Source organism: Diceros bicornis, chromosome 3 (assembly GCF_020826845.1).
Source record: "Diceros bicornis minor isolate mBicDic1 chromosome 3, mDicBic1.mat.cur, whole genome shotgun sequence".
Lineage (NCBI taxonomy): Eukaryota > Metazoa > Chordata > Mammalia > Perissodactyla > Rhinocerotidae > Diceros > Diceros bicornis.
This window is the reverse complement of record NC_080742.1, coordinates 24786009-24798265: the sequence shown is the minus strand read 5'-3', so window position 1 is coordinate 24798265 and position 12257 is coordinate 24786009. Positions and strand designations below refer to the sequence as shown.

General features: G+C 36.5%; 1 protein-coding gene across 3 annotated transcripts in view; it reads left to right on the top strand.

Annotated features, from left to right (window-relative positions):
* Positions 1–12257, top strand: part of ELAPOR2 (endosome-lysosome associated apoptosis and autophagy regulator family member 2) — a 165872-nt gene that overhangs the window by 123983 nt on the left and 29632 nt on the right. For 2 of the 3 annotated variants that reach the window (XM_058524687.1, XM_058524695.1), the window contains exons 11-17: positions 1387–1477; positions 2145–2247; positions 5497–5634; positions 7173–7436; positions 8165–8338; positions 10393–10582; positions 11897–11993. In XM_058524687.1, the coding sequence (XP_058380670.1) occupies positions 1387–1477; positions 2145–2247; positions 5497–5634; positions 7173–7436; positions 8165–8338; positions 10393–10582; positions 11897–11993 (1057 nt within the window). The remainder of the gene's footprint in view (positions 1–1386; positions 1478–2144; positions 2248–5496; positions 5635–7172; positions 7437–8164; positions 8339–10392; positions 10583–11896; positions 11994–12257) is intronic. The other variant, XM_058524702.1, reaches the window with a different exon arrangement.

The following is a 12257-nucleotide window of genomic DNA, read 5'->3' as shown; positions in this document are numbered from 1 at the left end:
AGGAAGCATGAATTGCTTCATTTTTTTGGTTTGGTTTACTATATTTCATAAATATTCTTCATGGACACACATTGCTTTCAAAATCAAAATAAAAGCTCAAAATATTGGTTTAAAATATGTTTATTTGACCCAATAATTTTTTTACTGGGATTCTTTTCTAGAAAAATACAGAAAATATTAACCAAAAATACGTTCATTATAGTGTCATTTATGCTAGCTAGCAGGTAAAAACAATCCAAATGGTTAAAATGGATGTGTGGTCAACAGGAGCTGAGTCCTATAGTGTGAGTGATTTAGTAAATTATTGAAATTTATTATATCTATCTACATGATAAACTATGAATTCAATCATTAACATGTTGGTGAAGTATTTATACATAGAAAATGCTTATGCAATAATATTAATTTAGAAAACTGTGATACAAAATTTATCAACAAGATCTCAATGATATAAAAACATGTATACGTCAAAGATAGTGAAAAGAAACACCTCAAAACAGTGGTTTTTTTCTGGGTGATGAGATGATAAGTAATTTTAGTTTTCATCTTTAAATTTGTCTGTAGCTTTCAAAATTTCATAATAAATATAAATACGATTTCCTAAACAAAGAAATGATGGTGTGTGGGGGATGCTGCTCCTTCCCACCTTTTATTTCAGCCTGCAGTGCGTTGATTGTTTCTGTGCAGAGGACAGACCTCCCATTACCTCTCTGTGCAGCTCTGTCACCCCGTACTGTTGGCAGTTGTTAGTGTGAGTCTCTCACATAGGCTACTGACTCCTCAATTGTCCTTTTTTTTTTTTTTTACCTTATTTAAAGAGGATGGGCCCAGTCTTGTCTTTGTATCCCTAGTGAGTATCATGGCTCTTGGCACTGAGTGGATGCCAGTTGAGTGAATAAATACGTGAATGAATGCAGAGCAGGAGTTAAATTAGGGAAGAGAGTGCAGCAAACTGTAAGAAAGAACTCTGGATCCCAAATCTTCTTCGTTAAATAATTTGAAGTTTCTGTTTCCCATTGGTTACCTGAAGACTAGGATTTTCCATCTCGGTGTATTAGAATGGATAAAGACCATCTGTTTTACTTAAAATAATCATGCCTCATTGAGAAAACTGCTGTTAGTTTTCCCATTAAATAACTTTTATGCAAATATGTGTTACTTGATTCTTCCTGGGAAATCATATGGAACGTCATTGTCGGTATCTAGGAGTCTATCTCTGCGTGCAATATGCAATTGCAATTTAAAAATAGGGAATTCTTTTTGAAGTATTTCTAACTTTGAACGTAATGGTCCTTTCTTTATTCTTTTTTTTAACTGTATTTAAAAAGGTTGTTGGGAATCATTAATGGAATTTTTACCAATAAAGATGACTTTTATCATTTCCAGGTTGGGAGGTGGCTGGAGATCATATCCAGAGTGGGGCTGGAGGTTCTGATAATGATTACCTGATCTTAAACTTGCATATCCCAGGATTTAAGTAAGGAAATCCAATTCTGATTCTCTTCTGTAAGAATCCTCATGCCTGTTTCCCTATAGAAATAAGTGAAGTAAGACTTCACTTATTGTGATGTACTTAGCAAAGTACAAGCTGTTGTTGGATACTGTGTTGTATTTAAGAATATCTATAGAATTAGTGATTGAGAAACTGTAACTGTTAATTGTATAGGACTTAGATGAAGCTGAAAGTTTTTTAACAACATTCTATCCAAATGTTACAATAACCGTGATGCTTGGATGCTTAATGAAGAGGTCTTAGTACAAGTTGTTTGCGGGAATATCTTTTGGTTTATGTATTTATTTTTCTCTCACTTTTATCCGTAGAGTATATTTTACAAATTGTTTAATCCCATTTTGCTTTAGTCCCTCATGCTGAAATTTCCCAGTATGAGTCTTTCTCTTGTTTTAGGATGGGTGGTAGTGTTTACACCAGGAAATTCAAGCGTATTACCATGGTTGTGTAGACTCTATGTTAGAACAAAGGGTACAGCCATGCAGAGATTAAGGAGAGAGTTGTGTTTGGGGGAGCAATAGTTTAGGAGAAGAGAAGAGCATGGCTCTCAGCGTGGTGGAAAAAGTGACTTAAATCTGTTCCAGATTGTATTTAGAACAGACTATAAATATTGCAATTTTAATCTGTCAACCAGACCACCCACCTCTATGACTGGAGCCATGGGTTCTGAACTGGGAAGAATAACATTTGTCTTTGAGACCCTCTGTTCTGCCGACTGTGTTCTGTACTTCATGGTGGTAAGTGAAAGAGTGGCTTTCAAAGGTGGATTTCTAAGCTTAGCGTTCTCCTTCAAGTGTGAATTTATTCATGCAAGTTGGGATAAGAAGCCCGTTTTTCTTCCTGTTATTAGGGCCTTCCAAAAACATTTAAACATGTCTAAAGAAGTCACTAAGAATTGTACAATGAAGCCTACAAAAAAAGTGTTCATTCCTCATGGGAAGGACTGAGTGAGGGGGCCTGAGCAACTAATAGAAGCCAGGGAATATTAATCTGGTAGAAAATTCCTTCATAAAAATACGCCACCAGCAAAATGAAAATTCTCCCCCAGTAACCATTCAGCAATTCAAACTATCAGGAGGGAAAAACATATCTTAATATGAAAACATGAATTAATAAGTGAGGGCAGAAAAATAATGGAGGTGTAGAGCACTGGGAAGAAAGAAAACTTCCCTGTTAAATTTAATAAATGTAGACAAAGGACTTTACTATGTACATGTCATAATTTTGCCCATTTTTTTTTGCACATTTTTTAGTTGTCCTATAAATCTCAACTTTTAGCTTGAGAAAAGTAGCAATACAAAATTTACTGAGACCTTATGTGGGTATTAGAAGGTTGTTGGCTAAGATTTCAGCATTCTAATTAAGTAGTGACTTCATAGACATAATTTGTTTTTGCTTTTTTCCCAATGATCCTTTAGTAGCTAGTTAATAGTCCATTAACATTTTCCTCCATGATATACAAGATATATGGAGATTTAAATATTTATTCGTGATTACTAATAGCTTAAATGAAGGCAGACTATTTTGGTATAAAAAATTGACTTTTTCGTAGTAAAAGAAGATCATTAATAATCTTCAACACATCCATATATTACACCACAAATAACCAATAAGTCCTCAGTTCTCCCAGTTCTGCCTCCTTATTTCTTTAATCTCTTAGTTCCTCTTTATACTCAGTGCCGTTGCTGAAATTCAGACTCCTATTATCTCTCAACCGTAGTTTCTTATCTGTTCTTATCTGCATTCTGTCATCCATGCTGCTGTCAAAATTATCTTTATAAACGTAAAAACGATAGTAGAAGCATCCACAACAAATGTACCCCTTTACCCTCTGTGGCTTTTTATTGCCTATGGCAGTGGTTCTTAAAGTGTGGTCCTTTGACCCGCATCATCAACATCACCTGGGAACTTATTAAAAATGCAAATGTCTGAGCCCCATTCTAGTCTTAATAAGAAACTCTGTGGGCCGGCCCGGTGGCGCAAGCGGTTAAGTTCTCGCGTTCCGCTTCGGCGGCCTGGAATTCGCAGGTTCGGATCCCAGGCGTGCACCGTCACACCGCTTGTCAAGCCATGCTGTGGCGGTGTCCCATATAAAGTAGAGGAAGATGAGCACAGAGGTTAGCTAAGGTCCAATCTTCCTTGGCAAAAAAAAAAAAAAAAGAGGAGGATCAGCATTGGATGTTAGCTCAGGGCTGGTCTCCCTCACACACACACAAAAAGAAACTCTGGAGATGGGGCCCAGCAATCTGTATTTTAGCAAGCCTTGAGGGTGATTCTGATACACACTGAAGTTTGAGACCCAATAGCCTATGATTACACTTAAAATTCCTTAGCACGGCACCTGTATGGCTTTTTGTACTCTTTGCCCAGCCTCTTTCACCAAACCTCCTGTTGCTACTCACCCATTTTTAGATACCCTGAATCTGTTAGTGGAACACCCTCTACTTTTTCATTTCTTGTGCCTTTACACTCTAAGCTAAAATAACATTCTTCCTTTTGGTCTTTTGTCTGGTGAACTCCATTCATACTTCAAGGGTGGCTCAAACTTGACCTCTTCTGGGAAGCTTTCTCTTATTCCTTTAAGTAAAGTTAACTACTCTCTCCAGTGTGCTCCTAAAACCCTTTGAGAAAAACCCTATTTTAATTATGTGAATGTATTCATATTTTTGCCTCCGTCACTTGACCAAGCATTCCTGAGGGTAGGGATCACAGGTATTTATTTTGGTAAATCAATCTTAGAGTTCTTATCTCATAGCAGAATCTGTTAGTTTTCTTTCCTCTGTGCGTGATTTGGTCTCCTCATAGGATTTTTTTGAGATATCAATTAGGTGGCATGTAAAAATACTTGCAAAATCATGCAGTGTTTTACAAATGTCAGGTGGTATTATTTGCAGTAATACAATAAATTCCATTTATTATTGGAATAAACATCCAGAAAGATGGTGTTTAACAGAGCACTCTCTGTATATTATGAGCTACTTTTAGGAGGAAGCACGTATGATGATTTGGTTGTTTGGTATGTGGGGGATTCTGTAATGTATGACAGGCACATTCTATTATTCCTATCTGTGGCGTGAACTCAAGACACATCTCCTTATAGCATATTTGATTACTTTATAATATGTTTGACTCCTATGTTTATATCATAGAAAGAAAGAGACATATCTTGAGCTCATGCCACCATATTGTCAACATCCCAGGTAACTAACAGAAGCCCATCCAAATTCCTTAGTCGTCTCTTAAGGTTTCTGGAAGAAAGACTAATTAGAAAATTCAGGGTTAGCCTTGGTTTTCATTTCAGGTAAATTAGATGTGCATTACATTATTTGGCTGACATATTAACCATGTTAATAACAGCATATTGGTTAGAATGTCAGACATTTGTATAATAGCCTAAATATTGAATTTAGCTAAGGATATCAGAAATAAAATCTTACAGAAATTAATCCTTTTGGAATTCAAGTATAAGCAAAAGAATGTTTCATGAACATAAAATAACATTCTGGTTAATCTGCACTTGAGGAAGCCTGGAAGTTGCAAGTATAATTCAGGGTGAACTTGGAATTCCTGTGCAAGAGCTGCCTAGCAGAATCTCTCAAGGAAAAAGATACAAATGGAAATCCTTGCCATTCTATGAGGATCCTAGAAGTGTACTGTGAGAAGTTGGAGGAATTATGTTTCCCCGTCTATATCCTAAGCTAGAGTCACACACACACACCCCTGTCCCCCAAAACTCCCTTAAACATACTATGATTTGAGACCTCTTTCAGGTTATGTTGACAATGTGATTGATATATTGTAATTACTAAGCTAGTGAGTGCTTGTGTGGACTTGAAGGGAAGTTTTGAGAATTCTAGGGTTACATGATCTGCAGATATATATTCATGAATCTTATAGGGTTTACGGTAAATACAAACACAGATTAGTAATGTATATTAATACTGAGTTTGTGCTTTTTTGTATATATTTCTTCTACTATATTTTAGGATATTAATAGAAAAAGTACGAATGTGGTGGAATCATGGGGTGGAACCAAAGAAAAACAAGCTTACACCCACGTCATCTTCAAGAATGCAACATTTACATTTACATGGGCATTCCAGAGAACTAATCAGGGTCAAGATGTAAGTTCCAAGTACTTTTTTAACATAAGGATGATGCCCACAGTGGAGATTCTTACAAAGCAATCACTCAAATCTCCTGGAGGAAAAGACTTAGCTTTTTATTGATATGGAATCAATCATTTGTTTATGGAGTGGATGAATCTAAAACTAGTGTTGTTTTGGTTTGTTTTTTGAGAGCGAGGGTGTGTGAAATGGAATAACAATGGATTGTTGAATTGTTCTGTGCTCTGAACAAATATAGTTGCTGAAAGCTTAAGAGAAAGAAAATCTGATTTTGTAGTTACCATATTTAAAAACTTACACGTAAAGCCCTCTGAGACTTTGAGAAGGCTGATGACTTTTTCTCTCTTTGTGTGAATGATCTGACATTTGTCCAGGAGCCATTAACTGGTGTTGGTTTATTATTTCATTACAGTAGTGTCTCCTTTTATAAACAGGATATTGTGTATGTACACATTTACACGATTGAGTTAACACGCAGAATTATTTACTCTCTTTTACTTTCCCTGCTAGAATAGACTTTAATCCTCCCCTAAGTAAATTCCATTGTATGTTTCAATAGTAGCAGGACTGTTATTTTTGTGGATCTCCATAGACGTGACCTTCCCAAGGTGAAAACAAGGTAAACCGCTTGTTCAGAAGCTAGTTGAAAGCTTTGGTGGCGAATGTAGAGCATTTTCTCTTTTCTCTTCAGGCTCTCACTGGGGAGCCCATTCCCCGAGTTTTTCTTGACTCCAGTTGTTCTTTACGAGTGTTGAGATTTACCATCATGTGGGGCGTGAACATGCTATGGAATCTTACCTCTTCTTGCCTTCCTTTTGTCTCTTCCCCAGATAAAAAGCATTAAATAGTCCAGGGTGACGCTGCTCTGTGCTGATACAGTGATGCCTACTGCTTGATGAAAACTAGACTTTAATTGACTCAGTGTCATAAGAAGGGAAAGTATAGCAAGACCCAGGTTTTCACTCTCTATTATGCATCCTTTCAGTAGAAATCAGAGTACACTGGTTAGGAAAAGTGTAAAGAGGGAGAGGAATGCCCGAAGAAGTGGTGTGATTTCATCGATATTACACAGTTAGTGTTTAGGTGAGGACCGGAGCTCTAAGCCTAGAACTCCAAAACTGTCTTGTCACCAGTCCAAGGCTTTTCCACCCTGCCACACTGCAAACAGCCCATTGTATCATTGCATTTAGGCTTATATCTGAATAAACAATGATGGGAGATCAAGTTGCTCCTCTGTTAAACCATATCTGTTCTTCCAGATGTAAAGTCTATAAATATGTCTGAGTTGTACCAATTCTGACATATCTCATGGTGATTGTGGCAAAACTCCTGGAACTCCGTTACTGTGGAAATTAGCTTCTAGTGTTAAGATTTAAGATTTTTTAAGAATAAAGAACCAAAAAGGAATAATATTAATCCACTGTCAATTATAAACTATTAGGCTGCTTAGTTATTTTGGTAATATCAACATGAAATAATCTGGTTGTACAACTAAGTCCCAAGGCAGAAGTCATTACTTTCTGCTCTCTTTTTAGAATAGACGGTTCATCAATGACATGGTGAAGATTTATTCTATCACTGCCGCTAATGCAGTTGATGGGGTGGCGTCCTCATGCCGTGCCTGTGCCCTCGGTTCTGAACAGTCGGGCTCATCGTGTGTCCCCTGCCCCCCAGGCCACTACATTGAGAAAGAAACCAACCAGTGCAAGGAGTGTCCACCTGACACCTACCTGTCCATACATCAGGTCTACGGCAAGGAGGCTTGTATTCCATGTGGGCCTGGGAGTAGAAGCACTCAGGTAAGTGAGTCCGTATTTCAGTTGCCTCTGGGAAAGCACATTTTAATAGAGAAACTCAAAAGTGCCCTTTAAGGTTTCTCCAGGAGCTACAAAGTTGCTAGTTATATTTATAAATGACTTTTTTGTTCCCTTTCTTGTTTTTGCTCCTCTCATATTTATTGAGCACTTAATATGTGCCATGAAAGTGCTAGTTCCTGGGAACATAAAATATTAAGAAAAGCACCCAAATAAAAACGCTTTCCAAAAGTATTAAAATTGATTTCTTGTGTATTCTGTTAAGGTAGAGCAAGTAAACCCCCTCTGTAGGTTGGCTGTAGGAGTACATGGAGAGCAGCAGGCGTATCTTAAAACATTTTAAGGGCAAGGGTCAACGCTATATTATGGGTGAAGGAGAAAGTGATTTTATTGTCTATTTAAAGTGGCATAACAGGGACTTTTGGCTATTTGTTAAAATACCTTTCTATGAGAAGCTAACCTTAGAATGACCTGACTCTTACTTTAAAAAAATTCTAAATCCTTTGAATTTCGTCTGGGAAAATCTAGTTAGTGTTTAGAAATTCTCTATATTAGTATGGTAAAATAAAGTATAATCAAGACAAAATTACTGAAATAGTTTTTAAACCTAGAACTTTTTTGAAACACATTTTTGATAGCAGCTAATACTTTGTTTTCTGCTATATATATTGTATATATATATATTTTTTATGTTTCTTAATCTTTAATCAAAGGACCACTCAGTTTGCTATAGTGACTGCTTTTTCCACCATGAAAAAGAAAATCAGAGTTTGCACTATGACTTCAGCCACCTCAGCAGCGTGGGCTCCTTAATGAATGGCCCCAGCTTTACCTCCAAAGGAACGAAATACTTCCATTTCTTCAATATCAGTTTATGTGGGCATGAGGTGAGTTCTGGCTGTCAAGGTGAGATGGAGCTATGTTTCAGCTCTGATTGAGTTGGTATTTTCTGTGTTGATGGACCAATAAAATCTCTATGGAAGCTAACAACCAAATGTCAGAAGCTGAGCTTTGAAAGCTTCAATCCTCTGTTGCCTCCTCACATGTTGGCGTCTTCCTTCACCACCGGCAACCTTGTCTGCTTCTCAGCCCATCAAAGCACTATCCAATCAGTTGAACCCCAGAGCTTGGAGTTATGGTGTAAGTGCTTTGAGGATCTTTCCTTTTTGTAAAAATGGGTCAGGCTTGTCAATATTACCTATTTTTTAGACAGGCAGTTATGGTTTGAGAAAGTTTTACTCTTGTTTATACTGTCAATTTTGTGTTTTAAAAAGAAAACAACTTCCAAGAGGAAGTTTGTCCAAAAATAAAAAAGAGGTAAGCAGGGGACAAATGTCAGTTGATCAGGTAGCCTCTGCTAATAAGTAGTTGGATTTTATTTTGTGTGGGAAGAGGCAGAACCTTAATTAATACTGGTAATGGGGAGAGTTACAGGACTATATGTCCAATATTTTTATGGGTAACGAGGTTGGGAAGTATGTATACGTATACACCATTAGCAAAGGCGAAAATATACTAAGGTGTTTCCTCCATGTTTCTTTCCATATTAACTCCATAATGTCTTGAATGGTCTACCATATGAGATATTGTGCCAAACATTTTGCAAAGGAAATAAAAAGAGATCTGATGACCACAGAAGTTTTCAAACAAAAAAGATCTATAAACTTTACATGGCATGACATTCGTCCTGTCCTGATTTTACATGGGGTGATCTAACACACTCACTCAATTGGTTAGTCACTCAGTTCACTCAATAAATAAATATATATTAAATACCTGTTATGTTAAATCCTGTGTAAGGCGGTGAATAAGAGTAATTCCATTATATATCACACTTCTTCTCCATCTCATTTCTGTATTACCTCTGTGTATTCTTCCATCTTCTGTCTCCTTTCTCTCTCTTTCCTTTTTATTCTTGTTTCTTTCCTTTTACTGTTGTTTTCCTGTTTCTGTCCTCAGTTGCTCTCTGATCTTTTCCATTGTTTCTCTCTTTTTGGCTTCAACAATTTAATTTAAGCTTAGTAAAAATATATTGCACCTGTATTGTGGTGAGAAGGCTTGGTGGAGGGAGAGACTTTTATAGGTCAGGATTGGTAGCTGCATTAAGAAGGGGAAATCTATATTCTTTTCTTTATGCCCATCTGTGCACACTCTACATTTAAGACCAATAAAATGGTATTCCTATTTTCCTTTATACATTTCTTCCTAGACGTTATAAAGCACGCTCTAGTCCTTTCTAGTGGGACTATAGTATATTTAAACATTCCTATAGTTAAACAATCTTCCACTTTTTATAAATTGTATCTTCCAGTTACCCTCCAAATGAGTAAAAAAGTAAACCTCTGTATTCCCTTCAACTTACTGTGGAGGTAAGCAGATACACATCATTGAGTCTAAGGGTAGGTGATTAAAGACACTTGTAGTGACCAACTGTTGAGTTTAGATGTTGTCCTAGGGTGTTGCTGCAATATGGCTTTTATGCTTTCTTCTTCAGTCTTCACATTACCTTTCTGCCCCACATAGGCCTATAAAGGAGAAGGAAGAACAAGTCTTTTTTCTTGGCATTAAAACCTTCACCAGCATTTTTCTGGTTTCTTTGTATGCATTGTTATCCTATGAATTGAAGGTCTCATAGATGACTTTTATTTCCTTAAGTTAGATGGCTTGCATCCAGCATAAGTGATGCTTATAGTTGGAGGAGCAGTGCAGCCTTGAATTACTGTATTTATTATAACTTAGTGACTCTCAACCCTGGTTGAAGATTGGAATTGCCTCAAGAGCTTTTAATGAATACTAGTGTCTGGGCCCCACACCAGATCAATTAAATCAGAATCCCTGTGGTGAGGAGAGAGCTGCTGTTCTACTAGAGTCGTTAGCTATCTGAGATCCAGTTTAGCGACTGACTCTTCAATAAAACCTTTTTATGACTTTGTTTTCCTAGGGGAAGAAGATGGCTCTCTGTACCAACAATATAACAGACTTTACAGTAAAGGAAATGGTGGCAGGGTCAGATGACTACACGAATTTGGTAGGAGCATATATATGCCAGTCTACTATTATTCCTTCTGAAAGTAAGGGTTTCCGAGCAGCCTTGTCATCACAATCCATCATTCTGGCAGACACATTTTTAGGTAAGCTTCGTTTGGTTCCTATATGCATGCATGTATTTATTCTAAAATTATGGTAATATGGTAAAATTAAAACTTATTGCATTGGTGTTTACCATAGATGATTAAGGCCCACAGGTAATTCTAAATCATCACTTTGTAACATGGTTAAAAAGCCCCTACAAGTGAGGTCTATTGATCAATCTCACTGAGGACAAGGATCTTCTGAATTTATATATTAATTCATATGTGATAAGATCTTTTCTGAGAGTCTGTGCCTTTCATCAGATTCTTTGGGAGTTTAAGAAACAAAATAATTTTAAAAACAAAAACTATAAACAAAATTAGAACAGGAAACAAACATAATATAAACCTAAGTCATAATATCTGCCACCAGTTTTCATAATCTTTTTTCATACCAGAAGTAAGCTGGTGACAAATAGCAAAGGTGAATGTGCTAAATTTTATACCCCGTCTGCCCTTTCTGTCTCTGTGGTCTGGAAGGTATAGGAAAGTTTTAAGAAGAATTCAGGTCCCTATTTAGTGATTCTTAGGGATCAAGTTCATTAGAACCTCTAGGGTGGGGATTAGGAATCTAACAAGGCATGTAACTATCTAACAATTTAACAAGCTGCTTAGGCGATTCTAATGTGCAGCCAGAGTTGAGAACCATTGCTGTAGACTCCAGAGGACTTGAGCTTTAATTTTCAGCACCAAGGTCAGTTACCGAGCTTGTGCTCAGCATCAGAACTAGGTGTCAGAAGCTAAGGTTACTGTTATTGCTTGCATTTTGGCTCTGCTATCATTTGGCCTACAAGAGATTGGAAACATGTCTTACTTTTAGATAGCTTCTAGATTAAACAAATTTTGGAGTTATTTTCTGGAAATTATTTGGGCACAAAAATTTTTGTTTTGTCGAGTATGTCTATATTGGATATGAGGGAAAAGCTGTATTAGCAAAATAGCCCAGCTCATTCGACAGAACTCACCAGAAGAATGAGAATTTTAATAGTATATTGTTGAAATGTGAGAACTGGAAAGGGCTTTAGAGATCGTCTATATTATGGCATACATTTTAGAGATTCAGGACATAAGACCCAGGGAAGTGAAGTGACTTAAACAAAATTACAAAGCTAGGGAGTAGAATGTTTTCTTTTTTATTCTGGAGACTTTGGAAAGGTTCTTATGGTCAGCAGGAATGTATTAATTTAATACAATATTTCTGGGAAAATCACAGCATCAAAGTAAAGTTATTTTCTATTCAGATATACAGAGACTAAAAAAAACCTAATTTTCCCGTATTGCTTAATATATTGTTTCTTTTTTGTTGTCATCTAGGAGTGACAGTTGAAACTACATTGCAGAATATTAATATAAAAGAAGATATGTTCCCAATTCCACCTAGCCAAATACCAGATGTGCATTTCTTTTATAAGTAAGTGAAGATACTGCTTCCCTTGACTATTTTTTAATCAAAAGGATGTCACTTCAGGGTGCCTACTATAGGGGCTTACACTTAATAGATAATCAGTAACTGGTTCTTAAATGAAAGACTTAGTAAAAAGTAGGAAACATGGAATATTTTGAAAGCAGTATATAATTTATCTCATATAATCTTTTAAATTAGACAGTAAAGAGATTCTACTTCATTGTCTAGGCAGTAATTATTTGTAATTCACACATCAAAACATCAGTCTAA